We start from the raw sequence: 20,255 nt of genomic DNA, 5'->3' as shown, positions 1-20,255 counted from the left end.
AAAACTACGCTATTTAAAGCAAAATAAGCGACCTTCTCTTTGACAGCTGAAAATATTCTTGGAGATTAATAAACGGGGGGGTCCTAATAAGGTCCGGGGGGGTTGGAAAATTTTCGAAAAATTAACAAGCGGGGGGGCCCGTTTATTTGGAACCTAAGAGTAATTTCCTTCACTGCAACTGATTGCTGAAAGTTTGGAAGCTTTCCAATTTTAAGACTACCATATGCACCACTTCCAATAGTTCCAGGTAGAATTTGCAGTTCTCTTTTGTTGAACTCTGTGACAGAAACTCTTAACGTTTGATTGATGGCTGATGCTTTACTACGAGATCGATCCAAAACTGACTTCGGCAAACTATATCGTGGTGTGACTGGGATGGGTAGCTTACGAGTTGCTGATCTCAACGCTATGGTCAATAAAGCTTTTTCACTTTCAAGCTTTCTGATTTTCTTGTCTTTATCAAATTGTTCTTCCAGCTTTTGGTCATAAAGTCTGCGTTTTCTTTGATTTGCTTTTGCAACTCTTCTTCTTATTCCTCCGCCGTTTTCCTTCATCTGACCGGGTGTGTGTAGACCTGGCAAGAGAATGAACAAAAAAATTATTAAATTGTGATTCCTGTATACAACGAGGCACAAGATCCTATATTTAAGGACAGTTTTTGATCAGTGGATCTTTGCTAGATCGAAAAAAACTGTTCTAGTGAGTGGAAATATAGATATCTGTTGTGTTTTTAGTCCTTATAATATAGCGTAATCGCGTACCTCATTGGAACCGGCAATGTTTGAAAAAGTTGAATGTGCATTTCTCTTGGGTAAATTCACATTTTGTTAATTTTTCAGAAGCAGTTCAACCCCTCCTAGTATAATAACTGATACCTTTAAAAAAGCGCATTACGATGTAGAACTTGAAAATCAGTTACTTAAATTTAGGTTTTGCCAATTTTGTGAGAACTGCAAAAACCAAAAAATGCTGACGTCAGCAAAATTTGTTTTTTAAATAACTCCAGTTTGGCTAATGGTATAAACATGAAATTTATATGCCGTGATCTTGGTTGACAACATTTGTCACAGACAACATTTGTCACAGAATAAACAAGAAAACCCTATTCGGAAAGTCGGTACAATCGTCAGGTTTTTTGGGCGCTGTTCGCAGGTTAGGATCTTTCCCATAATGGCATGTCTTTGAATCATTATTTTTGTTCACTTAACCCACATTGAGTCTCGTTCAAGTTTTTTCATGTACCCTTATTGAAATTTTCATGTCAAATTCAGCAACGCGGTAGGGCCAATACCCTAGGGGCCAAGAATAAGGGCCGCTTTAAGGTTAACATATTCAGGCACACATTTAGTTTGGCAAATTAAAGATGGCAGCATAAGTTTCTGTTGATTGCCAACTTGATTCATCGGGATTTACTAGATCTTAAAAATTCGACAAAATTTTCTACCGGCCGACCAACCGACTGGATTTGAAGATGTTTTAGGACCCAAATTGAACATATTTTTGATTGCCGCTTTATTTTTTGAAACTTACCCCGGACTGAACACGCGTTCTGTGTGATGTACTTAAACATTTGGGCGATCGCATTGGCGTCCGTCAATTTTGCCATCATAGTGATGTCTAGGCGCTTTCATGCAATTATAGTCAACCGTAACTCGCAACCATGTGTTCACTCATCCGGACGTGCGGTTCACTTATTTGACAGCGCGCTTCGTTTGTCTGGGGATGGAAATATTTTTTTTTCGTTCCACGGACATTTGCCCCATATTGTCCGGGGAATCGGCAGGGTCATGAATTTAATTTTATAAGCTAACTTAGTAGATGGATGATTTGGGAAGATTGTAAAATTTTCTACGTGTGAATTATAAATTCCATTTAAGAATTTTCAGGAGCACGTTATCTACTAATCATACATCCCCCACCCCTAGTTTATTGGTCATCTGAGATTAGGTCCAAAAAACTGACCAAGAAGCAAAAAAAGGAGAGATGTAAGAAAAAAACAAAAAAGAACAACAAAGGCAAAATATAATGGGTAGAAAACATATATATATATATTTACCTTTTAGCTGGTAGAGACTTTTGTTGTTGAGATGAAGAAATGATTTGCTTCGGTTCTAGAAAATGTGGGGCATTTGGAAGTGGATACGATTCTGAGCACGAGACGTCCGCCATGCTTGATGGTCAACTTTTCAGAAAAGGAAAGATGTACGGGATGATTCCGATTTGGAAGATAATTTTCTGCTTTATCGGGGAAATTCCCCGGTTTCGGGTAAAAAGCGGTATCGCGGATTAGATAAGGGCCTAAGTACACTAGCAACTTTGCCGTGTGCTTGGGTCTTTTGTTGGAAAATGACGTAATGGAAAACCACAATGCAATCCGCGGTTTTAACTCATGGTTTTGTGGTTTTTGTGGTTGATGGTAAGGGGCTGTGGATAGTTGACGACCATAAGCTCTCCACCTTATTATTTTCATCCCTACAACTGGCCATACTCTCATGAGCTTGTGCTGAAATACTAGATGCAATTACACTATTATATTATGTTGGTCGTCTTATCCTGCTTGGTCTTTGTTTGTCCATATGCTGGTGGTAAGATAGGTAACGATTTTAAATCCAGCACCTTTGATTTATGTTTCTGCCTGTTGTTTTGATTGATTGTCGTATAAATGATAAATGAGTTGAATAGTCAGAAAAGACTTTAAAATATATTTACCTCACTGATTAAGAGTGAAACATGAAAAAACTCTAACTAAGTGAGGTAAGATGAGAGTTAAAAATCTACCTACCTACAGTACAGTAAAGGGAACTTTATTTTTGCGGAAACTAATTTTGGTGGATCTGGCAAATTTAGACTAAATTTGCCAAAATTAATTCCCGCCAAAATTAAATTTTACTGTTTTCTTGCCTAAATAAACCTTGAAATTCATCAAAGTTGCTCAAAATAAGTCAAAATAGAACAGACTTACGCTGTTGTTTGCCAAAATTAGTTTCCGCCAAAATTAAAAAAAAAATTCAACATTCGCCAAAATTAAAAATAAGTTCCCTTATGGTATTCCAGGTGGTGGAAGTAATCTTAAACTTTGTTTTGATTGGCAATCGTATACTTTAATCGTAGAAATTTTAGCAAGACAAATTTTAAGAGTTTTAGCGAGTTTTCCCTATTTTGCTAAAATAAGTCTCGCTAAAACACGCTGAATCGCCAGATTGCTAAAATTTATCAGCGCGAAATTTCTGGTTATGTTCCCTTGATACATTTTTATCAATAGGAAGGGTTTCAGTGCAAAGAAATGCTAGAAAACGAATACAATCAATAATGTAATACGAGTATTCGTTAAAATTTATCCACTCAAAATTTTTTGAAATCGTGATTTGCTAAAATAAATCCTAAAAAAATCAAGATTTTCATGACTCGCTAATATACGCTAAAATTCTTCTTGCTTAAATTTCTACGATTAAAGTAGTCTGTTTCATAAAAAAACTATTCGGTTCCCGTCACCTAGCCTGAGATCAGATTGTGATTGGTTTCTTCTCATCACGCTGAAGCTCTAAAAGGATGGGTGAAAACAAACGATCTGAAGAATATCCATAATCTCATTTCCTAAAGTCTGTGCATCGTGCGCCACAAGTGGACTGGGAATGACAACAAAGTTGCGAGACAAAAGTGATATAGGGCACCGTACCGTGAGATTGGGTAACTTGCACCAATGGAGGGCATAGCCATTAAATGCCTAACTGACCAAAGTAGTAAAATTTCAAAAAAAAATGTAAGAACTGTACAGCGCCATAGCTTTAGGGTGGTTGGATAATAAAATTCGTGCAAGATCATAATTTCATGATTGCAGGAGTTTGCAAGATGTTTCTCAATGGCTGCTGTAAGTGTAAAAGACCTCTTTTTTGTTGTATTGAAAAATGTCAACCTGTTCTTAGCGTCAACTTTAAAAAAGGTCTCAACTTTCCAATATTTTTAAAATCAACCAATCAGCATTCAGGATAGCAATTGGAAAGTTAAGCAAATTTTTTGAACGTTGAGGCTAAGTACGGTACGTACCTTTCTACCCTGACCTCCACCTAGTACGCTTTTGGTGGTACCCTCCCCCTCCCCCTCAGAGTGTATGTACTTCTTGAATGGACCCCGTAGGTAACCTGATAACAGATGATCATAATTCTCTGACGCGCACAGTAATCCTCTGAAGGGGCTTTAAAATTAACCATCTGAGGAAAATAGTCCAATAAAACAAAATTTACAACAAGAATCCTGTTGTGCGCTGGAATGTCACAAACTAAATTTTCCTGATATGGCGCCCTATATCAGGATGTCTCGCAACTTTGTTGTCATTGTTGCCATTCCCAGTCCACTCTTGGCCAGCTTTTATAACCCCGTTTCCGTCAGACATGAGATTCTCTGCTTTGATGGCTGAATATTACAGGACAGAAAAGTTTACTGTTTCAAGTTTTGGTCATTGAATAGACCTTTTTTCAAAGAGGACGTCCTGTTGAATCATTATGTAGTCCGGTCATAAAAACAATGATAGAGCCATGCATAATTACTGTATCATGCATATTGTAATAATTATGTATGGTTTTATCATTGTTTTTCTGCTGGACATAATTATTCAACAGGGTGGCCTCTTTGAAAAAATATGTCTATTTCATCTCTCTATGATAAAATTGATTTCCAAACAAATTTTTTTACAGAATCTGTCATATTTTGATTGTATGTCTGCTGAATATAAGAGAAGGTGGCGTGAAAAAAGAAAAAGGGAGTTGGAATTTCTTCAAAATACTGACAGTGACACAGATAACGCACTGCATAAGCGAAATTGTAATGATATTAGAAACAACTTTGAAATTGAAGATGTAGATCAAGCTGGTATTCCTACTAGTGAGGGATCTAGCCGCTCAACCTCTCCAACTCCAAGTATTTCAAATTCCAATGAAACTGACAATGAGTCAGATGATGACAGTGACGATGGTAGTGAAACATCTGGGGGTAATTATAGTAGCAGCTCAGATGATGATTTTGCAGATTTGAATTTGAATGAAGGTCCAACTTTAGCTGATGAATTAAGGCAATGGCTGGTAAGAATGCTTATACACGCGCAGAACTTAAAGATATCTTATCGATTTTTCGTGCTTATGGTCATGCAGATGAACTTCCAAAAGACCCTAGAACCCTTATGCGCACACCAAGGGAGGTGGCCACAATTCGAAAGTGCGGAGGTGAATATATTTATTTAGGGATTAAAACAGGGATCATCAGGTGCCTAAAAGATTTTCCTGAGTTTGATTCTGAAATCATTAAGCTGATCATTAACGCTGATGGCATACCATTATTTAAGTCAAATGGCCTAGATCTTTGGCCAATTTTAGGAATGTTTGTGCATCCTCATCCTTTCGTTATTTCTCTCTATTGTGGTGAGGGGAAACCAAATAACTGTGAGGAATACTTAGAGGATCTTTTAAATGAATACAATGAGCTCCGAGATAATGGTTTTGTATTTGATAATAAGCAATATTATGTCAAAATATGGTGCATGCTTTGTGATGCTCCTGCCAGACAGTTCATTAAATGCATAAAGGGCATGGGGGATTCTATTCATGCGAACGATGCATGATTAAAGGTGAAAGAATTGATGGTAGAACAGTTTTTTCTTGCAACCAACATGGACTTGAGAACTGAAGAAGATTTTGAAAATTTTAAATATGAAGGTAAGCATCAGCATCAACTCAGTCCGTTGGTTGAAGCAAGATCAGGATTGAAGTGTATAGAAGGATTCCCCCTTGACTACATGCATCTTGTTTGTCTGGGGTGTTATGAAACGAATTTTACAATTTTTAAAAGAAGGACCACGTCTTTGTAGACTATCTCAAAGGCAAATTAGACAAGTCTCTCAAATGCTTCAAGTTTTCGAGGGAAAATGCCATCAGAATTTGCACGACAGCCCGTGGGCTTAACCATTTTAAAAGATTTAAAGCAACAGAATTTAGATCTTTCTTACTATATTATGGATTTATTGTTTTATCTGATGTTTTAACACAAGCTGTATATGAACATTTTTTGAAATTGGTTGTTGCCCTTCGAATTTTGCTTGATGAAAATGACGAGTTCAGAAATGAAAACTTGGATTATGCTAAAAGACTACTTGCATATTTTTCAGATCAAGCAGCAACCCATTACAGTGCTTCATTCACTGTGTATAATGTTCACGGTTTGATCCATTTGGCTGATGATGCTTTAAATATAATGTTAATTTAGATATTATATCCTGCTTTCCTTTTGAGAATCACCTTCAGATCTTGAAGAAACTTGTGCGCAATGCAACAAACCCGTTAGTATCTGTTGTGAAAAGGGTAACTGAGTTGGAAAGTGCTGGCATCAAATCATCCTACAAATGCATTCTAACTAAAGTTTCAAAATCGGAAAGGGATAGTTGGTTTTTGTTGAATAACAGTTGTGTTGGATGTGTCAAAGACGTCTTGTCTGAAACAACCTTTATGTGCACTGTTTTTAAAGAAAAAAATTTAGCTGATTTTTTTGATAAACCTTGTCATTCCAGTCTGGTTGGAATCTATTTTTTGGCAAGTCGTGTAAAAGGAGAACGGAAAAGGGTTGAAAAAACTGCCATGAAGCGCAAGATAGCATGTCTTGAGATTGACGGTGGTAAGGTACTTGTAACTTTGCTAAATGATGTAAAGTTTGAAAAAGGACTGGGCGTTTATTTTTAAATCTATGTAGTAGTTTTTTTTATTCTTACAAACTGACTAATTTCCAGAGTTTTGAGCTGCTACAGTTTTTACAGTTTGGTTCAAAGAACAAAAAAACAATCTAGGCTCTGATTAATATAGTTTTGAAAATAACATAGGGTGGACTACTTCTATTCATCTATCTTATTCAAAATTAGGATTGAGTTTCAAAACTTGAGCCAATATTAAGTTTTGCCACCATTTAATCTGGTAGCAAAAAAGCCCTGGAAATTTCTGTTTTTCATTTGAGTGAACGCTTTCCAAGTTTCCCATGATGCTTATAAATCTCAATTCGTGGTGTTTGGTTCTTTTTATAGATTTATTAGATTGAAAAACTGGCAGGCCGATCCATTTCATTTTATTTTTTTTGGCCCAACCTTGATAACAAAATATTTCTATTGCATCAATATCATTATGAATTCCCTCTTGTTCTGTGAATCTTTGAATTGTGCGATTTTTACGTAAATTGTTCAGGGTACTGCCAGACTGATCCTAACATCATATTTATTTCAAACAGATCAATTGTATAAAAGTATTAAGAATGTCTTACACTAAGCAGGGTGGCCAGCGATTTTAGTCATTGAAAATCAAGTATATTCAAGTACTTTTTGGAGCATTTTCGATAATTTTCAAGTATATCTTTTGCTTTTTTCAAGTATATAAAGGTGCAAAATTCAAGTACATTCAAGTATATTTTGAACTTTACGTATGGTGCTTCGTTAGAATAGGGATATCCGGATCCTCAATTTGCCAGAAATTTTATGGGTTTACCTTTCTTAAAAATATTATGACAAAATTGTGTGCACAAAATAATGTCACTGATGCCAGAATTATTTTGACATTTTCTCAAATTAAACAACAGATCAAAATGTGCTTTAGAAACTAGTGAATTTATGACACCATGGCGTACTACAGCGGTTGTCTAATTTCTAGAATTATATTATTACTAAACAGCTTACGTAGCAAGGTTGTCAAATCAGAAGGTTTGGTTGCGAGCGAAGAGGGTAGAATATCTTTTGCAATTCTAAGTAGTAGGAAGAAATTTTCCGATATTTCCAGAATGTTTTCCAGAGACTATCAGAAATATTTTCTTTAAATATCAGACTTCAAGACTTTTAAGACATTTCCAGTTCTAGCAGACAAAGAAACCTTGTAATTAAGAGCTTAGTCAATTCAGTCAAATCAAAAACTTTGCTGAAAAATTGACATTTTCCCAATTTTCAACTTCTTATTTCTAGAATCATTTCATGGCTCACTGCTCCTTGAAGATCTATTTTCTAGCAAGAGTTTTTAACATAGAAAATTGGCGAGCACTTTTCATGTCGCTACCTTTCAAACTTTTCAAAAATACCACCATCAATTTTAAATAGGTCAAGTGTACCGATATTAGTGGGTTTCATGATTATTTGGAGGACCCACCAAGGTTGGGTCCGAGAAAGAAAATTTTGAAAAATAGGGATTCAAAGATTGGCTAAAACCATCAATTTCAAGGGACTCTAGAAAGAAATTTCCTGACTTTTGAAGAATTTTACAAAAATTCCCTGGCTTTTCCAGATTTTCCCTGACTTTTTCTAAAATAGCCCTTTTTCCAGGTTTTCCCTGACCGCTTTAGCATTAGCCTGCCCAATTCCAGATATCCATTTGGCAGAGAAAGAGTGGAAATGTGCACATTGGATATATTCTTTCAATACATGCTCCAAAGGCTAGATTTTTGAAATTCTCAATGAGGGTTATCTTGCCGTAAATAACTTGAGCTGAAGAATATCTAAGATTCTGCTTTTACTTTTTTTCATTTTTTGTATGCTCCAAAGGCTGGATTTTTGAAATTCTCAATGAGGGTTATCTTGCAGTAAATAACTTGAGCTGAAGAATATCTAAGATTCTGCTTTTACTTTTTTTCATTTTTTGTATGCCCATTAAGGTTCATCTTTTAAAAAAAAGCCATATCAAATAAGTTAAGTGAATAAGACCAACCAAGAATGTCCAACCTTACAAATAGGGTACAATACATTGTTATCAGGAGGACCCACCATGGTTGGGTCCGAATAGAAAATTTTGGAAAATTTATACTTCAAAACAGCCTGTAAGAGCCCTGGAAATAGAAGATTTGATTGAAAAAAGAAATTCAAGTATTTTCAAGTATTCCAATTTATCATTTTCAAGTATATACTGGAAAAATGGGCATTTTTTCAAAAACTCCAGTATAATCAAGTACCAATATTTTTTTCCAGTATATTCAAGTATATTCAAGTATTTCCAGTATCGCTGGCCACCCTGCTAAGGTATTTGTATGTGCCATTTTGGAAGATGGAAATGAAGAGTCGGTCTCTGTCTTGCCAAGAAATTGGATAAAAGGCAGCACTGCATACTGGTCAGATGACAAAAATTTTAAATCGAAGCACTACCACGATTGCTGTGACGTTGACCCAAACTGGCCCAGCTATCGTGTAAAAAAGGAATTGCTTACAGGAGGTGAGTACATTATCCTTTTGGTGAAGTTTTGATAGATAGTAAAATACTACTTTAAAGGAAGAAACTTTCGATTTTCACAAATTTTGGGCAAATTCGCGAAAGTAGTTTCCGCGAAAAAATTTGCAAATGCTGATTTGCGAAAGTTTTTTCTCACGAAAAAAAAAATGACCGTGTACAGTACAAAGACTTCTTTTCCATCTATTAGAAAAATTTAAAAACAGTAATTTTTACACTTAGACACCTCAAAAGCAAGCTCAGTAATATGCTAATACACTCGTTGTTAACAAAAGGGTAACAAATTCTTTGAGATGGTTTCTAGGGGGTGAGTGATTTTTCAAATAAAATGGTGGAATTCAGTTGATAGACAAGTGAAATACAATGGTTTGGTTTCACATTCCTCAGCACACCCTTTGTCTGATTATAATGTTCTTTTCCTTGTTGTGAAGTATTTGTTACATTTGTTAAACATAACATTTTTTCATAGATTTCAATACTTGTCGTATATACCAAAAGGGGTATCAAACCAGTTTGGAGTCCACTGGTGAAGAAGAAGTTGAAAGTCCCAAGAAAAGATCTCCACGTAAGGATGATATCTTTAATCAAACTTACAATGTTTTAAAAGAATGGTTGCATTTAATTGTTCAAGTAGAAAAGCTTGGTCCAGTTTTTATCCAGTGTTCTTGCTTTAATAAGTATCAATGTGTGGCGTTCTTCAACCCTCAAATATTTTGATTTTATTATTTTTCATAATCTAATCTAATTTTTTTAGTTCGCGGGGACCCATCACCTCCTCAGAAAAAGAGTAAAGTTGGTAAGTCTTGTCATATGTTTTTAGTATACATTGTATGATTTCTTATTACTGAACTGAAAGGTTTGTAAATCTAATAGTAGGTCCATATCAGTGGTTTTTCACTGTCTGCTAGTTTGTTTTGACCTTCTTTACCAAATAAATTAATAACAATAATAATAATAATAGCTATTATATTTTCCTTGGCTCTGTTAAAAGCATGAGATAAAACGGAATTAATTTTGTTTTTAAGCTTCCAGATCACAATCACAAAGAAAGTTTTCAGATGATCAGGGGAAGAGAAAAAACTATGGTAAAGCCTTATCCTTGTAAGGTTGTAATTTTTGGTTGCATTCTAGTTGCACCATCATTAAAAAGATATTTGCGATATTATCCTAACAATATTTGAAAAGAATTAATAGTGGAAAATGAAAATTAAAGAAAAAATGAACTTTTTGTAGAATTGAATTACAATGACCATTTCCACGATTTTTTACACAATTTTCATTTTCATTTTTCAATACTTTTTGGAATAACTTTTATAAGTTATGATATTCCACCATTAAATGTCTTTTCAAGAGAACAAATCGACAATTCAATTCTGGCTCTCTAAAGTTACATCCAGTTATAGTCACTGTAGAGTGTTTTGAGATTAACTCATTTTTTAACATACTGACAATATTAAGCAGATATTCAATAGGTAAAAGTTGTAGAGTGTAGGAACTATTCAATGACTGTTTTTGCCTACGGGTATATAATAAAATAAGTTAACCCTTTCAGTCCCAGTTTTTTTTTACCTCAAAAAAGAATTATTTCAATAAACGTCATAGAATTATTTTATTGTAGCCTTTTGGAAGCTCTAAATTGACTACTTGTTATCCTCATAATTTTGACAACTTCAGTCTTTCATTTTAGAAGAATCACAGTTCATTTCTTTGTTTGATTTTATGTTAGGCGCCCACAAAGTTGATTCAGATGATGATTCATCAGACAGTGAAAGTTCTGAAAGTAAGTTACATGTTTTAACCTTTTTTTTAAATCTATTACATCTTTTTTTTGATTAAGTTGTCCTAGGATTGAATTATAGACTAAACTGGATGCTGACTTTTTAAATTGTTAAATACACTAGATATTTTGACAAGATTACTGTAATTATTTTGCTTTACTTTTTTAAGGAGAAGATAATCGTACTATGAATTTGTCGACTTTGAAAAATAGTAAGTGCACTCTGATAGAAATGTTGGGGATGCTGGAAACAGGGGCTATACATACATACAATGCAGGCGTCTGGGTTTACAAAATATTGTAAACAAAGGAACTAACTCTATAACTATCAGTTGCTGAAAACACAACAGATTTTTCTATTTCCCCAAATAACTTTTGTAACCTATCTTATGACATGGGTTAAATGATTAATGATTCGCAAAATAAAAAAGACAAAGAGCAAAAATAGACGTAATATAATGCCATTCATTGAAAAACTTTAGTCTATCTAATTGAAGTAATAGAACCTGATTATAGCTTTTCTTTTTCCTTTTATAGCACATCTTTCATCACAATCGTCTCCCCTAATTCATTTTGACGGCGGCCCATTTAATGAATCGCCACTGCCAAAAAAAACCGTCCGAGAAAACGAAAGTCCGAGACGGTCTCCTCGTAAGCACGTAACACCAAATTCACATAAGTCAACATTTTCAACGAGTAGCAGTGGAAAAGAGAGAAAGAGTGAATCAAGGAGTGAATCAAAGAGTTCAAGAAAAAGTCTTGGTTTTGGCTCGGGAACCAAATCAAGCGAATCAGGTATGTATGACAGTTTTTACAAAGAATTAATGAGCACTGTCACTTAATTCTTGACAGTGCCATCTGTTTGATTATATTCAGCAAAAGTATTTATAAATGGTACATTTCTTTTCCGTATGATTCTTTTGAATGAAATGGTTATACACAGAAATCTTTTTTTTAATTGGTGAAAAGATATTCCTTGTGTGCAGTATGTAGTAAACAAATGTATATTATATTATAGGAAAAGGAAAACATCGCAGCAAATCCGCAGCATGTAATATCCAAGACATGTACCCATTACCTGAAGCAGGTCAGTATGGGTTTATGAATTAGATTTTAAAGTTGCCTTTCAATGAGCTAATATTTTAAGTGTACATATATATTCATCACCGTCTCTTAGCATGTATGATACTACTGAAATCATAATATCTATATAGCCGCCTGATGGAAGACTGAGATGAAACGAAAACTTTGTGTATGATAGCAACAGTTTATGAGAAAAGCTTTTCGGTTTTAGAAAACGGGACGAAATGAATAAATAAAAAAACTTTACAATCATACTCATCGATTTTTCAGAATTTCAGCGGAAGCAAATAAACCTTCTCTTGGAAATAAAAAAGTTGGTGGGTGGTCCTAATAAGGACAAAATTTATGACCGTACAGAGAAGAAAAAGTGTGAAACCGTGGAAGAATTGTGTGCATATGATAAGAAGCTGGACGATCAGAAGGAATTTGAAAATTTGGTAAGCTGCACGTTTGTATTTTTGCTTTTACATGCATTTTTTATAATAATAATGTACTTTTATTGAAGTAGATGTTTGCCTAAATCCAAAAAAAATTCACATTATTTCGGACACAGTTAGCCATCGAACCCTTATACTTTTTTGTGTGTTACCCAGTATTGATTTTTGTTTCTAATTTTCATTTTTATAGATTAATAATAAAAATTTAAAGTGTAAACTTCAATAGGTTTTGCAATAGTGTAATCTTTTCTACATTGCTGTATTGCAAATATTGGAAAAACGACTAAGTAGTCTGTCAAAAAGGTGTGCAGTGTTTGTATTTTTCCATAATAATATATAAGCGCATTTAAATATTTTTCCAACGATACCAAACTTTTTATTATACGACAAATGGTTGGAAAGTTATCGGCAAAAATAGAAACACTGCACACCTTTTTGACACATCATACTTTAGTTTTAATACCTGTTACATTGCAGATCGATCTATGGCTCTCAGTTGGCGGGAAAGACACGCGTCAAAATGTTGGGCGAATGTTGAGGGTGTAAGTGTTTTTATTTTTTCATTTAGTCTAAAATTACCATTTATTCATTCGGATGAAAATGAGAATTTTCGAACGAAAATTGCTCTAAAAGTGAAAAATATTCCGTGAATCCGATAAAACGGTTGCTTCTCGACTTTATATTGGTATTGGCATTATCTTGACAAAAATTTGGATTTCGAGGTTTTATATATTTCCAACTTTTTTTGAGAATTTTGCAAAGACATCAACTTTCGCGACAAAGGCCAAAATTCGCATATCTTCTATCTAAAAGTTTGTGTATCTTCATGCAACGCAGGGTGTTTGGTATTATTATGCTCCTCTCAACCCGTGCGTATTACTGTATCAGTAGTTTAGTACAATCAAGAGGGTAAATCTTACATGTTACATTTCAGGACCACGACGAACGCTGTTTTGTCCGAATTGAATCACGATTGAAACGGAAATAAAATGTCTTTCAAAAGCCTTACTAATTTGAATCTCGCACTCGAGAGTAAGTGTATTTTAGTGTTGATTATTATTAGTAATCCTAGTATTTACTGGATTTGTGTGAATTTGCCTTAAATGAGGAATCTTTTTACCTTGAAACTAGATCTCACATCACTGGACAACAACAGATCTACTGATTTCCCTCATTCCCTGAAGTGGAGTTTTTCCTAATCAATTCTTACAGTCACTTTGTCTCAATGCAAACCATTTAATGTTGATTTATCGATTTACTGTTTCTTTTGTATAGGATGTTGCAAGGCAAAGACCGGGGCCGACGATATGGTTGTGAAAACCGCCTTACAGGACGTATTAAAGGACGCCCCCGACCGAGAGGGTGGGAGCCGATGGGCCAAGAAGCAGCAGAAGAAACAAAACAAATAATTTTTTGTTGTATTTTTATCTTATGTATTTTTTGTCTTGGAAAAAAAGAAAACATGTATAAATTGATCAAAATGCTCGTATCATATCTATTTGAAAGTAACTTCGTGACATAAAAAGAGGAACCTCTTCCAGAGAATGGAAAGGTCCCTGTTACTAGTGATGATCTTTTGATGATTTAGTGATTATTAGAGAAGAATCTGGCATAAAACAAACTCAAAATGATACTGTCTCAAATATAATGGAAAAGCAGGGGGCTTGGATTCGTAATTTAATTTTTGAGAAAATATTTTACGCGTCCACTATATATCGTCTAAAACACGGGTTTCCGACGTCGTGTAGGAGACGTCGGTACAGTACGTCATAACAACGTCCCCATATCGACGTCTTTCACGATTCCCAAAATAGAACGGATATGAGACGTCTGCCCGACGTCAGGCCCGACGTTTTCTGAGACGTCTTTGAGAACGTCTCGTGTCCACTGGGTTGGAATGTGGCTTAAGTTTTGATTTTAGTTTTTTGTCATTATCAATGTTGGGACCAACCGATCTTCTTTCAGACATACGTTTTACAATTTGTGCGACTGGATTCGTACCATTTCTAACGCTCTTTTTCAGTTCTTGCATTAAGTTCTCATATTTGAATGCACTAACATTATTTAACGATCCGTAGCGAGTAGCGTCGTCTGCAATGTGTGGGAGAGAATGAATGTTATAAACATTAAAGTTTGAACCATATAATGTTTTAGATGTTTTAACAAAAGATTGCAAATACTTTCTTGCATCATCAACATTATCATTAGTGGGTTGACCTTTCAATGATAAGGACATTGCAACGTGTAATAACAGAAAGTGCTCGTAGCACTTAGTGTGAATAATTCCTCTTAAAACGACGGGTCCGTGGTATAAAACAAACTGTCGATATTCCGTGGACTTCCAGTGACAAAGTTCGGATAAGGGCCGTGGTTGACGATTGAAATCAGAAGGCATCAACCCTTTGTGGACAGTCAGTCGATCCGATATTTGATTGATCAAGTTGTGTGAAAGTTTACATACATTAGGACCCTTCAACAAATACATCAAAATACGTTTCATAACACCTAAACAAACCAAATGCATATAATCCAAAGGAAATTGTGTGACACAGTCAATGCCTAATTCCAATAATGTTCTTTTGATAGTCAATCAAGTAATCTCCTGCACTAAATTTTTCTCTTGTTCGTTTAGCTTCCCTGTAAGTTGCATTATTGAAAACAGTTCGATTGTCTAATCTCTCGCCAACAATAACACACCTTTCGCAGGCATTGTAGCCACAGTGGCCAATAATACATTTCAAAAATGATCTAGCAGGGGCATCACAAATAAAACATCTCAATGAAAACGGATACGTGAGATCTAAATTATCATCAAAACTTAGCACCAAGCCATTTTCTAAAATATCACTTGCTTCTTTGATAAAGTCACTAAGAAACTCATCGACAGAGTCCGGCTTCGAAAAACCGTGAAAAATAGCAATAACAAACACATGTTCAGAGTTATTTATTGATCCCAGAATTGGCCAAAATTGGGAGTTGGTTGACTTTTCCAAAGGTATACAATCAATATTAACTGACATCTCTATCAGAGTTACTGGCCCAGAAAGGTAACCAAGTGCTGATGAAATTCCATGTTTTATACCAAAATAATAATACGTTCCTCCACATCGGTTAAGGACTTCCACACTTCGTGGGGTTTTCATCAAAGTTCTTTAGTAACTTCCATTCCATATTTTCTGAGGATCAACAGTAGTGCATTGGTTGAATCCCTGTGGAGGCGTACCTTGCCAGCCTAAGATGCAAGCTTCGACTGGAGAGTAGGAGCAGAAACAATTGGATCTAATTCAACATCATCTTCAGAAGACATGTAATCGAATTCATGAAAATCATTTTTGGGGATTCTCTATTTAGCTCCAGTTCGCACTCCGTTTAGCCTGATTCATTTAGGTGATTCCTTTCTTTTCAGCTTTTTCTGTCCTTTACTAAGGAGATTCCCACAGTCCGGAGAGAGCGTAATCTGGGGAGAAGTTATCCTCACCTGCGGATAGGCCCCGTAACGGATGAGTATTGTTTCCCCCTAGTGACCGCTTTTGTCCCTGTGATCTATACCGGTCATTCCGTTTGTACATTTTTTGAAAAACGACAACTTAGATATATTTAGGGTTCTTTATTAGTATTGTTTTTTAAATGTAAATACTACTTAGAGACTATTTTATGATTATATACCATAATGTTTGGTGATAAAAGAAACGATAAAAAAAAAAGAAAAAAAAAAGTGTAAAAAAAGGGATCAACCGGCTCAAGTTCCTGGTGATTATCAGACTGAGTTGAGGTATCTGATTCGTATCCAGCAAAACCAGCATCAAAAGATGATTCAAAGTCTGGGCTCCCTTCTTGGAACATTTCATCAACCATTCTCTTGAGCCTCCTCTGTCATTTTCTTGCAGACATTGCTCAATCATTCTGTAGATAAAGAGATGATAGTCTAATAGCCAATTTCTAGACACCTTCAATTTGAAGGTTTCTAGGTCTGCCCTTATCTTTTTTTAAAGTAATGACAAACTTTGCCTTTTTAAAAATCAAAATGGTTTCTGTCAAGGCTTTCGACAAAAATTCAAAAGTTATAACGTCAAAACCTACATTTCAGACGTATCAGAAGGAAGCCACTGAGTTGAGATATCAACTACTTGGCAAAACTTAATAAACAGTATCCATAACAAAGGCTCAACATTGTCATTGAACAGTCGTGTAAAAGGCCTTTCTCATGACGAACATAATATAGTAAGCAAAGTCTGGGAAAAGGTGATTCTATCTAGGAGAAATAAAAAAGGTAAGATAGTCAGGAGATAGTCATTGAGTTCATGTAGTATAAAACGAAATTATTCCTTTCTGGTATATAACTTTGGCTACACCAAATATTATATATAAAAATCCACGTACTTTAGGGGACTCTTTTTTGCATGAATTTTGGTTTCTTTTTTTACTTGCACATTGAAGTGAATAAAACTGTCAAAGTCTAATTCAAGATAGTTTCTAGCTACTGTTCATATTGAATAAAACACAATTACCTTTCTTCAAACAGCTTTCTTTGGTTTTTCTTTAATATTTGTCTTGGTTGTTGGTCTCCTCTCTGGTATTGTTGATTTTTTCCTTGATCTCTTCGATTTTTTTAAGTCCAGTTTCCCGCTTTATTGTAGAGTGTGATAGACGGGGGTTGACAAAAAAAAAGTCAGTTAAATATTCGTTTAAAAATGAGCACTCCTTTTAAAAAAAAGGAACATTATTTATTATATTGTTGTATATAAAACGACTGAACTTTTATATTTCTTTAAAGTAGTTAAATATAAAGTTAAAAATAAAACAAATGAATTTTAAATCCCCGTCTTTTATTTTGTTTTACTGGATTGGTCGATATTTCCGGTTTTAATCGCGTTTTTTAAGGTTTTTATAATACGGACATGCATACTTTACAGCCGCCCTTAAAATTACACCCTTAAATGGGCGTTCATGGAGTTTCTCCACTGCACTGAAGTCTTTTTTCCCGCGATGATGTTGAGCGATGAAAATAAAAACCATTTTTGGTAGACTTTCCGAATTCTATTTAATTGCAAGTATTGAAGCATAAGCCAAAAGTGGATCTATGTCTATGGGCTTAGTGTCACGACACATTTCCTATCTATTAATGATCAAAATAATGTTGTAGTAATAAAAGTTGGGCCTGGGCCTGAAACACCTTTTCTCAACCTTTCATGGTTTTCTGGGTGTTTTTGGCAAAAACCTTATCCCAGAAACACCTTACCTCTCGAGGTGGTGTGTTTTCAACACTTCCTGTGTTCCTGGGATTTCCATAAATCAACTCTCAATTTTCTCCACTAAACTCAGGCAAAAATGCCATTTCCCAGAAACACCACCATTTTGTGAAACTTTCGAGAGATTTAGAAGTGTTTCCGGGAATATTATTCGGATAGTCACGTGACTTAGCAACGCATAATCTGCATAAATTATTTGGTAGGGAGGGAGATTATGTAAACAAAAAGGGGGCGTCATCGGATCAAAAAAATAAAAATACACAGGTTCTGATTGACAAGTTTTAGCAGTCAATCAAGATTCAAGATTGAAAATTTATCATTATGTCGTGGGATTCTGAGTCATTGAGCAGTAGCTGTGAAAGCTTACTGGAAGAGTCACAAGATGACATTCGAAACATCAAGCTGTCTGAATATGCAGACATTAATAAAAAGAAATCTCTCAAGTGCCACATCAAATGTCGACCAGGAGCTGTGGAAGCTGCTTCTTTGCAATCGAAAAAAACAAAAACAAAATCGTCGAAAAAAACACAAAACCTTCTAAAAAACAAACCAAAATGCATTGGATATCGAACAACAAATGCTCCCGGGCAGCAAAACACCAAAAATCTTACTACTGATAACGCTCCACCATCGTCGTCAAGTAACAAAAAAAAGACATACCGTTGGTCAAAAAACTGGACACTTTATCTGATCCAGGTCAACAAAAAGTACGTACCAATGATTGATTCGCCTCGATACACGCAAACAAAAGTTTGGAATCTAATTAGAAATGATGTTGTGGCAGAAATGGTTAAACGTGGCGAGAAAGAGGATGATTTGCCAGACGCAGAACAGTGTTCGACACGTTCATGACACAATACGCAAGCCGAACAAAAAAGCAAAAGATCACAATCGTTTACAATCAGGTGGTTCACCAAAGAAGTCGAAGTTTTTCAATGAACTTGATGAAGTTCTCGGTGGACAGCCAAACATTGAGCCACGCATTACGATCAGTTCATGTGGTGAAGTTATGACCAGCGAAAAGACCAATAGCAATAAGAAGAAAAGCCTGGAAGACGAGGAGAACGACGAACAGGATAGCCATGAAAGCAATGATGATAGTGATGATGAAAGAAAAGCTGACGAAGACGTTGATAAGGCAGAATTGACATTGAAGGAGCGAAAGAGAAGAAAATCGAAGAAAGACAAAAAGAGAAAAAGAGAAAAAGAGGTAAGTATGTCCCCACCGCCGTCACTGCATCAAACCAGTTACAGTGGATGCAGTCGTGGGAAGAAAAGAGGAAAGAGAGAGAGAGAGAGAGCAGGCAAAAGAGGAAAGACTTCAAAATAGACACAATGAAAAAATGGCATTTTACGATCGACTTTTGGATAAATTATGATTTATGTTTTTAAAAAGATGCTCTTTTAGAGTTATGTTTTCCGTTTTTTTTATGACAACAGCCAAAATTTTAAAGCCTCTGGATGCTCTTAACTTTTCTAGTTTAAAGCCTAAAAATGTTCTTTGTTCTTAATTTCTTCACCAATTTCTGAGTATTTTTGTCCATTTTCATACTATAAGCTAAGTTTTCAGAGTCCACAAAGCCTTAAAATCTTGTTCTTAATATTTTGACCATCGAAGTCATGTGTTCTTAGTTTGATGTAATTTATTATCCAAGGTGTGTCTGGTATTGCTAAAGGTGTGGCCACAAGATTGTGCAAATCCTAAAACAATAACATATCATTATTAGTTGCATACTTTACTTCTTTCATTTGTTATTCTTATAAAAAACGTGTACAAGTTATATCAGTTGATATAAATAATTCATTTAACTTTATGTACATTTAAATAATTCAGCACAATATAATTCTTAAAATTACAAAAAACAAACTACGTAAACAATATTACATTCCACAACTATAGAAAAAGGTTTTTGGAAATTTATATTTTCTCTTTCGCACTTTGTGCAAAATCACCTACAGTAAATGATTGCAATTTCTTATGTTTCTTTGAGAACATTTTATCCAACCTCTTTTCTTTCGGCTAAAAAAACATAAGAGGATTTTTTGAACATTAGTTACTTAACTAGCTAACAAAACTAACTTAGAAAAAAACAAACCAAACCATCACATACTTTCAGTAATCTCATCCCTTTTTCTCTCTGCGTCCACTAAAGCAGCCCCATAAATCTCATTGTAGTACGCATCGTGACCAACGTCCTCAAACTCAATATCAAAATCAACCTCACAAGGATCCAGATTAAGTCTTAGGTCCTCAGTGATACAAAAATTGTAATTATGAATTTATTCAAAGGCTCTAAGTTTTTAAGCTCCAAGTATTTGAGCCTACAAAAACGACCTTTCAAAAAACCAAAGGCTCTTTCAATTACCATTCGGGTAGCGGAATGTTTGTAATTGTACCGGCTTTTTGTTCGTTTCATATTACCCGTATCCTTATAGGGTACCATCATGTACGTTTCCAATTTATATGCTGAATCACCCAGTA

At 35.0% G+C, this 20,255-nt stretch overlaps 2 protein-coding genes across 2 annotated transcripts; both read left to right on the top strand.

Annotated features, from left to right (window-relative positions):
• The first annotated feature begins 3,859 nt into the window (after nt 1–3,859).
• On the top strand, nt 3,860–14,005 carry LOC136821125 (uncharacterized). Its single transcript, XM_067077349.1, has 14 exons — nt 3,860–3,868; nt 4,692–5,075; nt 8,972–9,212; nt 9,697–9,792; nt 9,982–10,023; nt 10,253–10,312; nt 10,954–11,007; nt 11,175–11,216; nt 11,542–11,799; nt 12,023–12,091; nt 12,358–12,524; nt 13,002–13,066; nt 13,459–13,556; nt 13,800–14,005. The coding sequence occupies exons 1-13, from the start codon at nt 3,860–3,862 to the stop codon at nt 13,499–13,501; spliced, it is 1,530 nt and encodes a 509-aa protein (XP_066933450.1). The 3' UTR covers nt 13,502–13,556; nt 13,800–14,005.
• A 4,089-nt stretch (nt 14,006–18,094) lies between these two features.
• On the top strand, nt 18,095–19,673 carry LOC136821124 (myb-like protein V). Its single transcript, XM_067077348.1, has 3 exons — nt 18,095–18,413; nt 18,679–18,983; nt 19,608–19,673. Exons 1-3 carry the CDS (start codon nt 18,095–18,097, stop codon nt 19,671–19,673), a joined length of 690 nt encoding a protein of 229 aa, XP_066933449.1.
• The last annotated feature ends 582 nt before the right edge of the window (nt 19,674–20,255 follow it).

The sequence above is a fragment of the Clytia hemisphaerica genome, unplaced genomic scaffold (assembly GCF_902728285.1).
Source record: "Clytia hemisphaerica strain Z4C2 unplaced genomic scaffold, Clytia hemisphaerica genome assembly, whole genome shotgun sequence".
NCBI classification, from domain to species: domain Eukaryota; kingdom Metazoa; phylum Cnidaria; class Hydrozoa; order Leptothecata; family Clytiidae; genus Clytia; species Clytia hemisphaerica.
The sequence above is the reverse complement of the archived record's forward strand: the minus strand, read 5'-3'. Positions and strand labels throughout refer to the sequence as shown.

Coding starts and splice junctions, on each gene's coding strand:
- LOC136821125 (XM_067077349.1), top strand. Junction 11,008..11,174: donor AGACAGTGAAAGTTCTGAAA/GTAAGTTACATG, acceptor TACTTTTTTAAG/GAGAAGATAATCGTACTATG. Junction 11,800..12,022: donor AACCAAATCAAGCGAATCAG/GTATGTATGACA, acceptor ATTATATTATAG/GAAAAGGAAAACATCGCAGC.
- LOC136821124 (XM_067077348.1), top strand. CDS start 18,095: ATGTCGTGGGATTCTGAGTCATTGAGCAGTAGCTGTGAAAGCTTACTG. Junction 18,414..18,678: donor CGCTCCACCATCGTCGTCAA/GTAACAAAAAAA, acceptor GTTTACAATCAG/GTGGTTCACCAAAGAAGTCG. Junction 18,984..19,607: donor AGAGAAAAAGAGAAAAAGAG/GTAAGTATGTCC, acceptor TAAATAATTCAG/CACAATATAATTCTTAAAAT.